At 40.0% G+C, this 19,212-nt stretch overlaps 1 protein-coding gene across 5 annotated transcripts in view; it reads right to left on the bottom strand.

Annotated features, from left to right (window-relative positions):
- LOC115861121 (uncharacterized) overlaps window positions 1-19,212 on the bottom strand; it is a 341,531-nt gene that overhangs the window by 157,298 nt on the left and 165,021 nt on the right. For all 5 annotated transcript variants that reach the window (XR_009558973.1, XR_011376722.1, XR_009558975.1 and 2 more), the window contains exon 3: window positions 1,098-1,249. Coding sequence is in view for 1 of the 5 variants with exons in the window: in XM_070043558.1 (XP_069899659.1) it covers window positions 1,098-1,111 (14 nt within the window). In the remaining 4 variants the exon portion in view is untranslated. The remainder of the gene's footprint in view (window positions 1-1,097; window positions 1,250-19,212) is intronic.

Consider the following 19,212-nt stretch of genomic DNA (forward strand, 5'->3'; position numbering starts at 1 on the left):
TCTACTTCACTTTGCTGTACAGTAGAAACTAACATAACATTGTAAAATAAATATACCCCAATTAAAAAAAAAAGCTACTTCCCAAAACCATAGTACTTATCATGCAGTATTGTAGTTGTTAGTTTACATCTCTGATCCTGCCTTGAATTCAGGACAGGGAAAACTGCCTAGATCACTACTATAACTCTCACAGCATCTTGAAGTAGATGTTTAATAAATATGAATTGCTAAAAAAGGGGCAGCCAAAAGAGCTAAAGGCTTGAATGCTCAAAGTCTTTCTTTACTTTTTAAATTTGTTTTCTCTCTCTCTCTCTCTCTCTCTTTCTCTCTCTCACTGAATTTCACAGCCTGGAAGGCGTCCAGGCATCTATAATTCCTCCTTCTTCTTTGCCCCAATTCTCCATCACCATCCTTGCTGACACTGCCTCCAAATGCTTCTTGCGTCCATCACTTTCTTCCCATCTTTGGTATCTCTGCCCTAAATCACTATATGACAGCTTCATAATGCCACCTTCCTCTTTAGCTGCCAGTGTGATCATAGCCAAAACAGAAAATAAATTATATCATGTTCTTGCTTGATATTCTATGATGGCTCTTTACCACCAACAGGGCAAAGTCCAAGGACAGGTATGGTTCATTAGTGGACACTGTCAGGGCTCAGCCCAGATCTCCTTGAATCCCTTCTGCTCTTTCTAAGTACCTATCCCTCACACCAGCTTCTACATGCTTTGCTTCTAAGGGCCACACCGTAGAATCTCTCTGGAGGACTGCCCTGCATGAATGGAGCCTTTGTGCCCACTGGTTCAGAGAGTCAGAAGTGTTAGGGCAGCCTATCTACTGACTGAAACAAGAGTAGGGAAACCCAGCTCTCTTGCCTCAAGTAAAGACAAACTTTGAGATGTAACTTACACTCCAGAGCGCCTCTGCAGGATCAAGTTAAGGCTAGGACTTTGCCTGATATTACATTCCTACTTGATATACTACTTATCTATTGTGCATAACAAATCCACCTCCTCCCCCCAAATTAATGGCTTAAAACAACAAATATTTATTATCTCATACAGTATCTGAGGGTCAGGAATCTGGGGGCAGCTTACCTGGCTGCAGTCATGTAGTCAGCTGGTGCTCAATTGTCCGATGAAGGTGGAGAATGTGCTTCCAAGATCACTCACATGGCTGTTGGCAGGAGGCCTCAGTTCCCTGCCAGATGGGTCTCTCCGTAGGGTTGCTTACATGACATGGCAGTTATCTTCTCCCAAAGCAAATGATGCAACAGAAGGAGGGAGCTGGTAAGTAAACAACAGAGCACCCAAAACAGAACCTAATCTCAGAAGGGTCATGCCATCACTTCTGCTAGAAGTTATTGGTCACACAAATCAGTCTTGATACAATGTAGGAGGGGACTGCAAAAAAAGGGTACCAGGTAGTGGGGATCACTGGGGACCATCTTGGATACAGGCTACCACAGGTGGCTTCTTCTCCTTCTCTATCCTGCTCCTCCCATTCTCTTATCAGATTTTCCTAGCGTTCCTTCTTAATGAATCACTTCCACCTAAATCCTGGTCTCAGGTACTGCTTCTGTGGAGCCCAGCCTAAGACATCCTGCAAAGTCATCCATGATATCGTCCTTGTCTCATTCTCCAACTTCACCTCTTGCCAACAAATGCTGTGTCCTAAATGCAGCAGCAATATTAGAATGTTGCTTGAAATTATCTGTACATGGCATGTGATCTTTCTATGCCCTTCCTCAGAGTCTCAGTCATCTTTTAATCGCTCTCACTTGCTACCAATAGATATTTGTTGAATGAATGAGTGCGTACATCTTAAAGTACTCTCTGTCCTTCATTGGCTATTGCAGGATAGGTAGAGGAAAGGACATGAGGCTTTGTTCTGTCACTTTGGGCAAGTTGGAGAATTTCACCATGCCCTCCAAACTCTGGGAAAGGAAAATAAGAAAATCTATTCATTCATTTATTCATTCAACAAATATTTATTAAAAGTTTATTGTGTGCCTGTACTTTCCTGAGCACTGGAGAGGTAACAGTGAAACAAAGAGACTAAAAGTTACCTTCAGAGGTTTACATTCTAGAGGAGGAAATAGTAACAGCTAAAAAGAATTGGGGGTTACCATGTCCCAGGCACTGTCATATGGATAGATACAGATAGATAGATGATAGATAGGTAGATATCTGTATCTATATATCTCACTTCATTTAATTCTTACACAACACTTAAAGAATCTAACTTTCTTGAATTCTGACACATTAGGTAATTCTCATTATTATTTTCATTTTGCATATAAGAAGAATAATACACAGAGAGTAAATAATAGACCTGGAGTTCAATCCCAAGCAGTAGTACTAAAGAAAAAATTATGTATGACACAGTAAAAACTGTAAGGCAGACTTTTTTCAGGGGACTACTGCAATGAGGGTTTATAGAGGGGAGAGAGATGGGGCTTAATTCTGAATACAACAAAGATAAGTAGATTTATAGCCAAGGATCAGGGCAGGAGTCAGTGGATGAAAAATTATTAAAAAGGAACTTCAGGGCTAGGGAAATTTTGGCTAAACTGACTTCATAGGATTTTTGCTGAAGGCAGGCCAGAGTGATAAGATATGAAGAGTGGAGGATGAGGAATTTGATCAGATATCAAGGGTGGGGGATTTTTTCACTAAATTGACCCAGCAGGATTCTTGCTAAAACTGGGCTAAATGGGCCCAGGACAGAGCCCAAGGGCAAGGTCCAATCAGAAAGAGGACTCAGAAATAGCTTGACATGAGTTAGGTCAAAGGGAGAGTCTTTCAGAAGCATTTCAGAACCCATTATTCTTGTCTACTCTCCTCAGTGAGTGTAAGTGAAACTGAGCAGGACCCTGTGGGGCTCCTGGGCACGGGAGCCTTTCTGTTTAGCCTCCATGACCTTCCCTGAGTTCCAAAGGGCAGGTTCAAACAGTTGCTAATCAGAGGAGGGAGGAGCAGTCAAGAAACAACAGTGAAGCCTTGGGGCAGGTCCTGGTTCACCTCAAGGGATACACATAACAATATCTTTGAGCTCTTTACAGAACTAAAACCCCCAACAAATGGAAGATGTCAGCATTCTTCATTCCGGAGAAGACCACCTGAGGCCAGATTAAAGAAACCAGAGAAGCTCATCAAGAGATCACCTGAGACCAGATTAAAGGAGTACAGGCCCTGCACACACCCTAATCCTATCAACAACCCCACCCTTGAACCATTGCTATAAAACTCCTCACCAACCTCCCCTGGGTTGGGACATACAGTTTCTCAGGACATGAGTCCGCTGTGTCTCCACTTTGCCTGGCAAAGCAATAAAGCTATTCTTTTCTTCTTCACCCCAAACTCTGTCTCTGAGATTCAATTTGGTCCCAGTGCACAGAGGCTGAGCTTTCGGCATCAGAAGAGCATGAAAAATGCCTTGACATGGCAATACTAGTTGTAAACCTGTCTGCCTATCTGGTTTCCCTTGTCCTACAACGTGTCTCCTTCAAAATTCTGAAAACGGAAAATAATGAAACTGTGCTGATTATCTAGTTTACCTAGAATAAAACTGTCACTTTGAGCGGGAATCACTAAGAGGCAATGCAGTGAAGAGGTTGAAGTGAGAGTCAGGACTCAGGCTGAGCCAGAACCTGTACCGTAGTGGGGTCCATGTCCTCATCTCTATGATACCATGCTGAGAAATGTGGTTCTAAGATTCTTTCCTCTAGTCCCTTGATAGCAACCTTAATGGTCTAGCTCTTAAGATCCCATCACTTTTACAGCATGTAATCTTGCATTATTTTTATCAGCCTACATACCTCATCTCCCCTGCTTGACGATAAGCCCTGTGTACAATGAATGCTCCCTTACACACCATGATATGCCATATAAACCATGCCATCCTGGGCGTGTCTTACCATAGGGAATGAGTCTCTATATCCAGGGAATTCCCTCGCAAAGGCTCCTTCAAGATCACAGAGGGAATGAAGAAAAGAGTCAAGATTTAGATGCAGGCCTGCCCCATCCCAAGGCTGGCACTTTCAATACACACCCAGTGACTCAGGAAAGAGCAATTGCTTAAATAGAATTCTTCTGGCTCAGTGTATCATTCCTGAAAACCTATTTCAAATATTTCTCCATCAGCCACACACACACACTCACTCACAAGTTCAACACATTTACTTTTCAAAACACCCCAGACGGTGTATCTCACATTGATATCTATCCTCCTGTGAGCAAGCTAGGTTCCTGACCCAGATTCTCAGCTTGAAAACACCATGGGGATATACTACAGAGAAGTTAAAAAACAACAACAACAACAAGATTTTACCAATATTGATACTTTTTCTTTAGACTCATGGGAATTCATTGCATTGTTCCTAGCATGCCTTTATGTTTTAAACTACTAAATAATTATTTTTTTAAAAAAAGCACAGGGAGGCATTTTCCCCCACGGATATCAGTTTCATTGAAGATTCATGTAGTTTCAACTTCCCAGTGATACCCTAGTTCCCACAAGTCTATAAGAGTTGGGGTCCCAGCAGGAAATATAACATGCTCAGAAGGGGTAAATGAGGAGAATTTACAGAAGCAACCACGTAGAAAATAGTGGGCAGAGATAAGGGAAATTAATGAGGGTGATGTGGCACCTTAAGACTAGTATTAGTGGAGTTTGGGTCTTTGGAGCACAAGCCACCCATTCTCCTTACTTGGCCCCCACAATAAACCCTTCTATGCTATTTAAAAAAAAAAAGACTAGTATTAGCAAGAAGCCATTAGCACCTTGAGTGTGAAAGAGTAAGTGGAGGAGTGTGTAGGGTGACCTAGTGAGCCATGGGGAGACCTCCAGAGAGGAGCCCAACCTCTAACCATCTGTAGCCTGAGCAGGGTGGGGAGGGGTAGATAACTGTCACATTCCACCTTCCCATCGCTTGCTGGTGCTTCCCATTGGCCTTACACAACCAGGAGGCTAGGTGATGCAGATTCCAGGGCACAGGGCAGGGTGAAGATTGGAGAGAGATCTGGAGAGGCAAAGTGAGACTCTAGCTCAGAAGCCAACCTCTTTTGCCTGGTGCCCAGCTCTTCAGAAGTCAGATGTCAGAAAAGGGACAGTCGAGGCTGAATGCAGAGCATGATATGTCTGCTATTCTGGGTGTGAACAAGCATCCATTTGGTTAAAATAGGAAATCTCCTCTTCAGTAACTAATGGTTGGATGGATACATTAGCTTTGCTTTTCATAAAGGGGAAAAGTCAATCAACAAGGTATAGAAGAGAAAGAAGTGAATCAAATGCTATAATTAGGAAGCATAACCGAAACAGTCGTGCATTTAACATCTGAAAATTCAAATATGTTGCTTGGGTGGCCAAAGGGGAAAAGAGAACTTAAGTAATGTAGGAAATTCTGTCCACCACACACTGCATAAGCTAGATTTCATCGTGGAATACTGAATTAAAGTCCTCCGAAAAATCTAGTAACTTAGTAACTTTTGTTTCTGTCCATAAAAAATCTTAAATGCTTAATAATGCCCTCAGAAGGTCACAAATAAGTAGCCCTTGATTATACAAAGAAATAAAAATCTAAATAATTATTTGCCATTCAGTCATAAGAACCAAGGGTAGGACTTTAATATTGGATGGGTTTGAACTCCTCTAGAACACTCTTGGGGTTAACTAGTGAACTCTGATCTCAAAACCAGCATAGATTATGTTGTGCTGTAGTAACAGATATCCCCCAAACTTCAGGGGCTTAAACAAATAAGGGTTTATTTCTCTTTTTCCAGCTTTATTGAGGTATAACTGACAAATAAAAGGTATATATATTTAAGGGGTATAACATGATGATTTAATATACGTATACATTGTGAAATGATTACTATAATCATAATCAAGTTAAGTAACACATCCATCACCTCACATAATTACCTTGTTTTTGTTTGTTAAGAACACTTAAGATCTACTCTCTTAGCAAATTTCAAGTATACTATACAGTATTGTTAACTATAGTCACCATGCTGTACATTATACACTCAGAAGTTATGTGTCTTATAACTGAAAGTTTGTACCCTTTGACCAACATCTCCTTATTTTCCCCCTCCCCCAGCCCCTGGCAACCACCATTCTACTCTCTGGTTCTATGAGTTCAACTTTTTTAGACTCCACATGTAAGTGAGATCATACAGTATTTGTTTTCTGTGTCTGGTTTATTACACTGAACATAATGTCTTCCAGGTTCATCCATGTTGTTGCAAATGGCAGTATTTCCTTCTCTTCTCTGACTGGGTAATATTCCATTGTATAAGTATACCACATTTTCTTTTTCTATTCATCCATCAGTGGACACTTAGGGCTTATTTCTCACTCAGTCAGCTGGGGGCTCTTCTCTCTGTCATCTTGTCTTCTCTCTAGGACCCAGGATGATGGAGCTCCCACAATATCAAACATGTCAGGCTGTGGTTATAGAAAGGAGGGTCTCACAATATTAATCAAATGTTTGCACTAAGAGTGACATATGACTCTACAACTCATATCTCACTGGCCAGAATTAGTCACATGGCTCCACTCAGTGGGGCTAAGAATAGCAGTTGTCATGCATCCAGAAGGTGGAGAGCCAGAAATATTTGATGTTTAGAATTAATGGCTATCATATCAATATAATGCCCTTTCCTGTATCCTGAGAGTGGCAGTTGGGACCTGGGATTCTGAACAGAGTGGAAAGTTGGGATCTTCAGACTACGTGGTCACAGAGAGAATTAAACAGTTAAGTCACTGAACCTGTGCCCATGTCATCAGGACAGTATCTTTTAGAAGACTGAAAATGTGGCCGGTGTTGTCACTTGTCAGTGTTTCAGTGCTTTAGAGACATAGTTAACTTTTTTTATCATGAAACCCCATAGAAATGTATGTGACATATATACACATATCTATATACTTCATACATGTACTACTATGCTAACATATTATGTACATTACTAAACGCAGAAAGATAGACGTTTAAAGGATGAGAAAAACAAATATATGCTCTATCGTTTCCCACCAAATACATCATCTCACACCCTCCCTGGGATATTTGCACCCCACTTTGGAGACCCTCTCCTTTACAGAAGTGAGAGGTTTAAGCCACATTCTTAAGGGTGGGAGACTAACAAGACTAATTTTATGTATATGTTTACATAAAATTATCTGTAATCCCAGCTATAACCTCAAAGTTATAACTGTTAATATCTTGGTACATTTCCTCTTTCTCTGTACAGCTACCCAGATATGGAAGTTTTTTGTTTTTTGTTTTTGTTTTTTTGCGGTACGCGGGCCTCTCACTGTTGTGGCCTCTCCCATTGCGGAGCACAGGCTCTGGACGCGCAGGCTCAGTGGCCATGGCTCACGGGCCCAGCCGTGCCGCGGCATGTGGGATCTTCCCAGACCGGGGCACGAACCCGTGTCCCCTGCATCGGCAGGCGGACTCTCAACCACTGCGCCACCAGGGAAGCCCTGGAAGTATTTTTAAAAAAGAAATTATAATGAACAAACTACTTTGTAATCTCCTTTCCCCACAGAACACACTGTGAACAATATATTGCATATTCTTCTACATCATTTTTATAACTTTTTTCACTTTATTTTAGCAGTAGTATATGTTCATTGTGGAATCATATTAAATGTGTATAAGCAAAGAGAAAAAAAATTACCCATTTTCCATTATCCGGACATAACCACTTTTAATACTTTGCTGTTGTGGGGATTTTTTGTCCGGTTTCTTTTCAATACACTCTGAGTCTTCCATTAATGGGATCACATTATGCGTCCTTTTCTGGACACTGTTTTATCATTTTGTATGTATTGTATATACTCTTTTGTGTAATGAAATACTGTCCTACAACACAATTGGAAGGACTCTGCATGGCAATGTTTCCAAAACTGATGTTCTCTGAACATTATTCTAAAAGATTCTAATAGGTACATTGAGGAAAATAAATGTTTGGAAAATACTGCCTATTTGAATTGTTATAATGCACATTAGCTATTAAAGTCTCTGAAAATCCTACAGCTAAAGAAAAATATTTAACTTTGTTTAACATGGTGTTTCTAAAATTTATTCAAGCATGACTCACTTTTTTGAGGCACTTCAAATAACATCCTTCAGAGCAGTGCTGATTACTCTGTAATTATATTCCAGTTCTGCTTTCTTAAACTTATAAGTTGTCACAATTATTAACCATAAATACCTGCATTGTAATGAATATTCTTGTTCCTATATCTCATGCCCTTCATATATATATATATTTTTTTTTAATTTTTTTTTATGTTTGTGGTATGCGGGCCTCTCACTGTTGTGGCCTCTCCCATTGCGGATCACAGGCTCCGGACGCGCAGGCTCAGCGACCATGGCTCACGGGCCTAGCCGCTCCGCGGCATGTGGGATCTTCCCGGACCGGGGCACAAACCCGTGTCCCCTGCATCGGCAGGCGGACTCTCAACCACTGCGCCACCAGGGAAGCCCCCCTTCATATATTTTAATATACGTTTAATAAAGCAGAATTGTCAATTCAAAGCTATGGAGATTTTGGAAGCATCTCTTCTGACAAATCACTTTCCAGAAATGCTGAACTTATTTATACTCCCATTGTGAGGACATAAGAATACCCATTTCCGGGCTTCCCTGGTGGCACAGTGGTTGAGAGTCCGCCTGCCGATGCAGGGGACACGGGTTCGTGCCCCGATCCGGGAAGATCCCACATGCCGCGGAGCGGCTAGGCCCGTGAGCCATGGCCGCTGAGCCTGCGCGTCCAGCGTCTGTGCTCCTCAATGGGAGAGGCCACAGCAGTGAGAGGCCCGCGTACCACAAAAACAAACAAACAAAAAGAATACCCGTTTCCATACAACCATGTCAGCACTGGGCATTATCACTAAAAAAGTAAGTAAATACATACATAATTGGTCTTCCTATTTCCAAAGCAATTAATGTTTATTGTAGAAAAAATTTTAATTAACATAAGAAAAGAGAGAGAGAGAGAGAAATCACCTATAATCCCACAACTCAAAGAAAATCACTATCAACACGGGAGGCAATATATAACTATGGGTGTTTTGTTTTAAACAAACCTATAATTATGCAAACTCTGTATCATGCTATTTTACAGTTAACATATCTATAAAATGTTATTTCATTGTTTAAATTTGTAGTTGTTTTAATATCAGCAAAGCCGAGTGGTTTTTCATGTGTTTATTATCTCTTGGTTTCTTTTAGATAATCGTTTTTAAAAATTAATTAATTAATTAATTTAGGGCTGCATTGGGTCTTCATTGCTGCGCGTGGGCTTTCTCTAGTTGCGGCGATTGGGGTCTACTCTTCATTGTGGTGAGCGGGCTTCTCATTGCAGTGGCTTCTCTTGTTTGAGAGCATGGGCTCATAGGCACGCAGGCTTCAGTAGCTGTGGCACATGGGCTCAGTAGTTGTGGCTCAGAGCACAGGCTCAGTAGTTGTGGTTCATGGGCTTAGTTGCTCCATGGCATGTGGGATCTTCCTGGACCAGGGCTTGAACCCGTGTCCCCTGCATTGGCAGGCAGATTCTTAACCACTGCACCACCAGGGAAGTCCATAGATAATTGTTTAATCACATCTTATGCTCATATTTCTGTTGAAGTCTTTGTGTTTTTCTTATTGTTTTGGGGTTGCTGGTTATATATATATTTAGTAACTACTATTTTTCATGTATGTTGTAAATACTTTCCTCACATTACTGTTTAGTTTTCAATTTTACATATGCAGCTTTTTCACAAAGAAATTTCTGGTTATTATGAAGTTAAATCTATAAAAGTTCTTTTCTTTAGACATTGGTCATGTAAAGATTGGAAATCCCTTCAGTTCTTCAAGACAGTATTATTTTCAGAAAATCTAAATAGACCCATCACTAGTACAGAGATTAAAACAGTAATCAAAGGGTTTCCCCCGCAAGAAAAGTTCAGAACCAGATTGCTTCACGGGTGAATTCTACCAAACATTCAAAGAAGATTTAACACTTATCCTTTGCAAACTATTCCAAAAATTTGAAGAAAAGGGAACACTTCCTAATTCATTTTATAAGGCCAACATCACCCTGATGCCAAAACCAGACAAAGACAAGTACAAAAAAAAAAAAAATTACAGGCCAATATCTCTGATGAACACAGATGAAAAATCCTCAACAAAGTATTAGCAAACCAAATTCAATGGTATATCAAAATGATACACCATACACCATGATCAAGTTACTCCAGGGATGCAAGGATGATTAAACATCTGGAAATCTATCAATGTTATATAGCACATTAACAAAGGAAAAAAATATGATCATCTCAATAGATGCAGAAAAAGCATTTGACAAAATTCAACACCCATTTATGATAAAAACTCTCAATAAAATGGGTATAGAAGGGACGTACCTCAATATAATAAAGGCCATATATGAAAACCCACAGCTAACATCACACTCAATGGTGAAAAATTGAAAGCTACCTCCCTAAGATCAGGAACAAGACAAGTATGCCCACTCTCACCACTCCTATTCCATATAGTATTGGAAGTCCTAGCCAGAGCAATTAGACAAGAAAAAGAAATAAAAGACATCCAAATAGGAAAGGAAGAAGTAAAACTGTCACTAATTGCAGATGATATGATTTCATCTGTAGAAAACTCCAAAGACTGCATCAAAAAAAGCTATTAGAAATAATAAATGAATACAATAAAGTTGCAGGGTACAAAATCAATATACAAAAATCTGTTGCATTTCTATACACTAACAATGAGCTAGCAGAAAGAGAAATTAAGAAAACAATCCATTTACAATCACAAAAAAGAATAAAATACCTAGGAATAAATTTAACCAAGGAGATGAAAGACCTGTACACTGAACGCTATAAGACATTGTTGAAAGAAACTGAAGAAGACAAAAATAAATGGAAAGATATTCTGTGCTCATGGATTGTAAGAATCAACATTATCAGAATGTTCTTATTAACTAAAGCAATCTACAGATTCAGTGCAATCCCTATCAAAATCCCAAGGGCATTTTTCATAAAAATAGAACAAAAAATTCTAAAATGTATATGGAACCACAAAACATCCTGAATAGCCAAAACAATCCTGAGGAAAAAGAACATAGTTGGGGGTATCACACTCCCTGGTTTCAAATTATACTACAAAGCCATAGTAATCAAAATATGATGGTATTGGCAGAAAAACAGATATACAGATCAATGGAACAGAACTGAGAGCCCAGAAATAAACCCACACATATATGGACAATTAATTTACTACAAAGGAGCAAAGAACACACCATGGAGAAAAAATAGTCTTTTCAATAAATGGTGTTGGGAAATCTGAACAGCCACATGCAAAAATAAAAAATAAAAAAGTAGCTAGACCACTATCTCACACCATACACAAAAATTAACATGAAATGGATTAAAGACTTGAATGTAAGACCTGAAACCATAAAGCTCCTACAAGAAAGCACAGGCAGTATGCTCTTTGACATTGGTTTTAGCAATATCTTTCTATGTATGTATCCTCAGGCAAGGGAAAAAAAAGTAAAAATAAACAAATGGGATTACATCAAACTAAAAAACTTCTTCACAGCAAAGGAAACCATCAACAAAACAAAAATACAACCTACTGAATAAGAAAAGATATTTGCAAATGATATATCTGATTAAAAGTTAATATCCAAAATATATAAAGAACTCATATAACTCAACAACAAAAAAACAAACAACCTGACTAAAAAATGGGCAGAGAAGCTGAATAGATATTTTTCCAAAGAAGACATACAGGTGGGCAACATGCCCATGAAAAGATGTTCAACGTCACTAATTATAGGAACATGCAAATTAAAACCAAAGCAAGATATCACCTCACACCTATCAGAATGGCTATTATCAAAGAGACAAGAAATAATAAGTGTTGACAAGGATGTGGAGAAAAGCGGACCCTCCTACACTGTTGGTGGGAATGTAAATTGGTGCAGCCACTATGGAACACAGTATGGAGATTCCTCGAAAAATTAAGAAGAGAACTACCATATGACCCAGCTATCCTACTTCTGAGTATTTATCCAAAGGATACAAAACTATTCATCCAAAACGAAACCTGTACCCTCACATTCATCAAGACGTTATTCACAATCGCCAAGATATGGGAAAACCTCAACAACATGTGAATGGATAAAGAGGATGCCATATGTATATATATATATATATACACACACATATATATACATGTGTATATATGTATATATATACATATATATATATGTATATATATATACACATATATATACACAATGAAATACTACTCAGCCATAAAAAAGATGAAATCTTGCCATTTGTGACAACACGGATGGACCTTGAGGGTATTATGCTAAGTGATATAAGTCAGATAAAGACAAATACTGCATGATTTCACTCATATATGAAATATAAAAAATCTAATGAACAAACAAACAAAATCAAAATAAATGAACAAACCAAACACGTAGATACATAGAACAGAGTAGTGGTTACCAGATGGGAAGGGGTTGGGGGGAGGGAGAAATGGGTAAAGGGGATCAACTGCATGGTTACGTACAGAAAACAAATTTTTAGTGGCGAGCATGTTGTACCATATACAGAAGTAGAAATACAATGATGTACACATGTAACTTATATAATGTTATAAATCAGTGTAACAGAAATTAATTAATTAATTAATAAAAGTTACCAACTAAAAAAGATTATATTATTTTCTTCCAGTATTGATGGTTTCACATCTTTGATCCAGCAGGAAAAACAAAAAGCAGGTGCGCCAGATCCAGGAAGACGGGTTTTATGCATCCTTTAATTTATATTCAAACCTTGCCCACATGATTTAAGTTATCATGCTGTGCACAAACATCTCTCAAATTCCAACCCAGTTCTTTACCTTTTGTGGTCACCAGAATGTTAAAAGTATACTATGTCTTCCTCCTTACCATCTTTGCAAATCTAAATATTCTGCTGACTGTGGCATGTTCTTTTTGCCAGCAAGTTCTGTCCATTTAACTCTATTGATTCAAACTATTTTACTTCTAATAATGAAAGAGTATGTACAAAATATTCTCAAGTACATATACCCATTTTAAAAATCTCTCATCAAATATCTTTTCATCTTCCTGTTATTCAGTCTAATACATTTCCTTACTCTGTTGAAACAGATTTGTGCTGATCGATATTACCCATCAAATGGCCTCCAATATAATAAAGACAGTGCTTGTACGAAACTTTCAGCAGGGGAAATGGTGAGATCAGCTTTAAGCTTTAATGTATTTGACTACATAAAAATTACAAACTTCTGCTAGCAAAAAAAAAAAACCACACAATTAAAATAAATATTTAATATCACTAATAATCAAAAAAGTTTGCACTAAAATAATAATGAGAAACATTTTTCACCTATAACATTAGGAAAGATTAAAGAATGATAACCACCTGTGTTTGCAAGGGCACAATCAAATATGAGGTTGCCACAGTGGTTGGGAATATAAAAGCTTATAACAAATTTCTGGAAGCCAAGTTGGCAGTACCCATCAAGAGTTTTGAAAGGTCATTTGCCTTAGTATTTCTATTTCTAGAAAACTGACCTCAAGAAATGATCACACGTATGCAAAGCAATTTTTGCACAAGGGTGTTCATTGCTAAATCATTTGTGATATCAACAACTTTAGTGCACAATTTGGAGTTGGTTAATTACATTTTGATGCATCCACGTTCTGGAATACTATGTAGCTATTAAAAATCATGTTGCAAAAGAAAAATTAATGACATGGAAAAGTGTGCAATATACTGCTGGGTTAGCAATGGTGGTGTGAGAGCAGTGGAAGTGAGGAGCTGATGCCCGGAAAGGCACAAAGTGATAGATGCCTTTCATGAGCTTACCTGGGCCAGTTCAGAGGTAGGCTGGAGGGAACAGTATGATATGAGGAAATGGTTTGGGAGTCTGGAACTATAGGGGTGAGTTGGCTATGGTCAGTGTCCACATAAAAGGGACAGGGACAGAGAGAAGGAAGGGAAACTTCAGTGATCTTTTTCTTAAATTCTCCATCAACTTCTGAAAAGTCTTCCTATGGTCAGGACATTTTTCACATTATAAGCATCTCCTCCTCAAGCTAGAAGCCTCCAGAACTAACCTTCCCAGACTCCCTTCCAACCATGGCACAGTGATGTGACCTAGGATCTGCCATTCATATAAGCCCCGGTGGGATTTTAGTTTGGATGAGAGCAATCTGAGGGACAGATACTGCCTGGAAGTCATCTTCTGATGAGAATATCTAGGGATGCTTTGAAGAATAGGAGACAGCCTCATGATGTGGATGAACTTCATTCCTAGCTGTGTACTCTCCAACCTTGACTCAAGCCTTTTGAAGGTTCTGTGAAGGAGCTACCTGATATCCTATTTTAAAAATTCCTTTTCACTAGCTGAAGTGAGTTCAGTTGTTTGTAATCAAGCACAACTGACTCAGACCCTACTATTGTTGCAGTGCCCACTATGTGCTCAGTGTATTAAATACATTTATCTCATTTAGTCCTCTTCTACCATCCCAGCTCCTCAGTCAGTAAGTGGCAAAGCAGAGAATGTATCCCCAGATCTGCAAGAACCCCAAACCCATTCTCTAGCCGTGAGCAAGATTTCACTCCTCTGTAACCCTCTGTGTTCTAACTATAGAATGAGCAGTTTGGGATAGAAAGATCTCTGAATTTACTTCCATTTAAAGTAAGTATCAATAGATAGTTCTTTGTCCTGGAGGATTTTGCCCCATTGCTACAGGGAATTCAAGAAATCCCTGTTGGGTGTCTGACATGGTGGTCATCTTTCCACCATCCTAAGAAGAAGCTGGTGAAATGAGATTAATCCAGAGCCTGCCAGTGACCCAGGGGCTTGAACCTCAAGGCCCATCAGTATTGCCCAGCACTGGATACGCTCTGGAGTTACTCTCGATAGCCGTAATCTCACATTCCCAGGAGGCTGTTTCTCACCCTGACAGCCCTCAGGCCACCAGAAGCACTGCCCTCATAAACACTTTTCCAGATAGGCTTCCAAGGGCTTTGACAGAGAAGGTGAAGCAGTGGATTCCAATGAACAAAGTATAGGACTAGCACTGGGGAAACTGGCTGCTTTCCCGGCCGTGTTACTAGCTGGTGGCCCTATACAAGCCATGGGACAGTTCTCATCCTGTTTCCTCCCCTGAAAAATTAAGGACTGTGGTCCAGACAAAATGAGATAATGCTAGTAGAAATTCTTTGAAAAATGAAAAGCAATGTACAAATGTGAGGGGCTATTATTAATTTAGAGAGGAATCGAAGAATCTAAAACTGTCTTGCATTTGAATAGCGCTTCTTATTTTGCAACACGCTTTTCTCATTTTGTCCTCATAGCCACCATATGAGAAAGTAGGGCAGTTATTATTATCTCCATTTTATAGATGAGGAAACAGAAGGAAAAGTGGCAGTGCCAGCCCTGGAGGCCAGGCATCCTGATTTCCAAACCCAGATTCATTCTTGTATATTTGCAGGTAATTTTCTCCTATCCACCGTGCAGGTGACACAGAATAGACATTAGAGTACACCGGTCAGTAATGGGGTTGGAAAATTGTCAGCAAGATCTGAACCAACAGAAGGATGTTTGGCCTACATTACTCATTTTGGACTAACAAGTGAGCTTGCTATGAAAAAATGTAGATTTCTGGGGTTTCTCCATTGTAAAGGAGGACAGGTTAAAAACCAGAATTAGACAAATATTAAATGCTGAAAGAGACCCAGCATACCTTTTATAGAATGTGCACCCCACGCCTGTCATCTTCTTTCTTCCATCCTAGAACTCAAGAGTCAGCATCAGCAGTGTGACCTCCACAGTCTGTACCAGCATTAGGCTGTCCCTGGAGCCATCCCACAGAAAATTAATGTCTAAGTAGGAAGCTCAGGTTGCAGACTCACAGGCAAGTCTGATTTTATTATCACCACTGGAACAATTATGAAGAGGACATTTCAGGTGCTTTGGGTTTTACAGAGCACTTCTGCACCCACTGGAGTTTCCAAATAAGCCTGTAAGGTAGATTGATTCCATTCTTAGAAATGACTTAACCAAAGAACATGCAGCTAAGGAAGTTTTATAATTTGAGTTGTGAGCAAACCCAATTGTCCTCTTATGTAACTGTGGTCATTGGATTCTTGTCCAGCATACTCCCTTGAGGGATGGCCATTTGATTGGCTTAACCTCACAAATGTGTGTAACAGTTCCAAGCCTGAGGAGGCACCATGTGTTTCCATTGTCCTCTTTCACTCGTGTGACCTACTCCAAGAAGAGTGTGCCCTAGGAAATGGCTAATCCAAAAAGAATGAGGAGACACATGGAGGGGCCCTGAACCCAACCTGAATGCTGATGCTCACAGCATGGAGTCCAACACAGCAAAGTCAAAGAGCAGCCAAGCCATGGATGAATCAGCATGAAATAAATGCTGGGGGTTCAAGGCTTCTACACTATTGGATAGTTTGTAATGCAAAATATTGCTGCAAATGGTTGACTGGCACAGTTGCCTTTACTAGAAGAAGTGATTATAAATTATAGGGTCCATGAGGATTAAAAAAAGGCTTCTTGATTCTTCATGGGTGGCAGGTAAGAACTTCTTTCTCTACACATAAAGCAAGAAGTGTTCCATTTCTTTATCTTAAAGCAAACTAATTACAGCTCCAAGTTTACAAGTGCTAAAGTGATGACATGACCAGTATCACTCAGTCCTAGACTCCCTCCCCACTATATGGTCTCATTTAAAATTCCTAAGCATATGTATCACCAGCCAAGTGAAGGATAGGCCAAGGAGGTCCCCAGTTTTGCCCTTGCTCCTTCACTGCTCTGGAACCCCACCGGCATCATTCCTGTTGCAACCAAGTTCAGAAATCACAGTGGAGAAATGGAAGGCTTCACTATTTATTGATTGATGCCATCCAAGATTTGACTGGGTCAGGCTAAATGGAAAGTCCATTAGATGCTATTGAGTCTGACCGTAAGAAGAGTTGGATGATCATATAGTTTAGAAAGTTTACAGTGAGTCTCAATGATCTCAGAAATACAAAGACATCTCTAGGTTTCTCCATTCATTCAAGACTTCTTTGATGTCTCTCAAAAATGCTTATATTTGTGCTTGGTTAGGTCCTGCACGTTTCTTATTAAGTGTATTACTAGGTTATTTACAGAGGTTCCTCATTGCCAAGGATAAATGCCAAGTTCCTTTGCGTGCCTAGAAATGGTCATTTTCTGACCCCTACCTTCCTTAATAGGCTAATTTCTCACTCTTCCTGGTGGCCACATTATGTTTCATTCATGGCGAATGACATGAATATGCTCTCCCATTTCCTTGCTTTATGCTTTTATAGATACCTTCCTCTTTGCTTAGGATATTCATCTGGCATCACCTGCTTATACTTTAAGGTCTACTTCTAAAAGCACCTGCTCTTTAGTGAGGCAAGGACTCAGGTGAGGCAAGACATGTACCCAGGATACAAAATTTAGAGGCACTCAAGGTCATGTCAGTGCCTCCTTAAATTCTGTGCCCTAGGGACCGCATTCACCCTATCCTACTCCTCACCCTGCTCTTTAATGTCTTCCCTATTACACTCCACCCCTTCCCCCAAGAACAGCTCCTTTATGCAAACTCTGTACCTTTCCATGTTACAGCATTTTCCACACAGGACTGCATTTTCTTAGGACAGAGACCATGCCCTCTCATCTTTGTTGCACTAGCACCATGCCTGGTATAGCATATTTGATGAATAATAATAAAATAATAGCCATTATATATGAGCATTTATTTTGTGCCAGGCATGGTTCTATAATAAGTGTTTTAGTTGAGTTGCAACTAAACCCCTCACAAAGCCCTATATAGATATTATCCCAATTTTATAGATGAAAAGACTAAAAGAAGTTAAATGCTTTGCCACATCACACAATGTGAAGTGGTAATAGCTGGGATTTGAACCCAGGTCCTTCTGATGCCAGACCCTGTATGCATAATAGAAAAAAAAAATTGACTCATCACTACATTACACTGAATAAGAATCAAGGAGGAAAAGAGCACTTTGGTTATGTTATTCAAGATCTAAGACAGTCACTGCAAAGGGCAGTGAGGCTTGTGAGATGGGGTGACTCTGGCAAACTGTCCTCCTGGTGAACAAAGTCCTAAAATGCTGACTTCTTCCCCAATCCCCAAAGGCACCAATATTGGTGGGAGAGATGATCCTAAGTGCTGGTCCCAATCCAGAAATTTAAAAACAAAAACACCGAGTAATGTCTTGGATGGCACTGAGCAAGGGCAATTACTGCCCAGAAGAATTTGAACCCTACTGATAATCCAGCCAGAAAATTCTGCCTCATTGGCACTGGATCCCTTGCCAGTCAGAAGTTATAGAGATACTGTGACTCCTCTGTCAGTGCAGATCCATCAGCCCTGAGTGGTGAGCACTGCAGCTGGTGTGTTGCTGTTTCATGTTCTGCAGTGTTACTTCCCACACCAGACAGCTACCTTGCATTTCTATGTTCTCTGCTAATTACAGTGTGTAACTAAAAAAACAGGTAGCTATTTCCTAGGCAGACATATATTCTTCATCACTGTACCCATGGGAAATTGACACCAAACTAGGGGTCCCAAACTCAAATGTTTGTAACAAATGAGTGAACTTGGCCTATTAGGGACTAGGGCAAACTATAGCCCACATGCTGTATTGATCATGTGTTTGGTGGGTTTTTTTTCCTGTATTTCTGATGCTTTGACATCTTGGGCCTTGCTGACCCTGGAGACACTGCCCCTCCCTGGGCTAGTCAATTCCCAAAGATAGTAGAGGATTTGCCCAATAGCCTTTCATATGCAAACCAACCAATCCAGAACTCATACCTCCAAACCATCTCCTTTATAAGGCTCTTACAGTCTGAACCACTATTCCCCTGCTCTAATCACCCCACGACCAGATACTAGACAACTAGGGACAACTCACATGCCCCAGAGCCCACTGAAAGTATTCATAATGGCCAATCCTATACCTGCTTACCCTGCCTTGCCTCGTCTTTGCCTGCAGATACCATGATAAGGTTCTTGCCCATATTTTCTTCCCGCTTCCTCTGCCTCCTGACCAACCTGTGTGCTTCCCCATGTGCCCCTGCCCAGTGGCATGGCA

The sequence above is a fragment of the Globicephala melas genome, chromosome 15, assembly GCF_963455315.2.
Source record: "Globicephala melas chromosome 15, mGloMel1.2, whole genome shotgun sequence".
Taxonomy (NCBI): Eukaryota; Metazoa; Chordata; class Mammalia; order Artiodactyla; family Delphinidae; genus Globicephala; species Globicephala melas.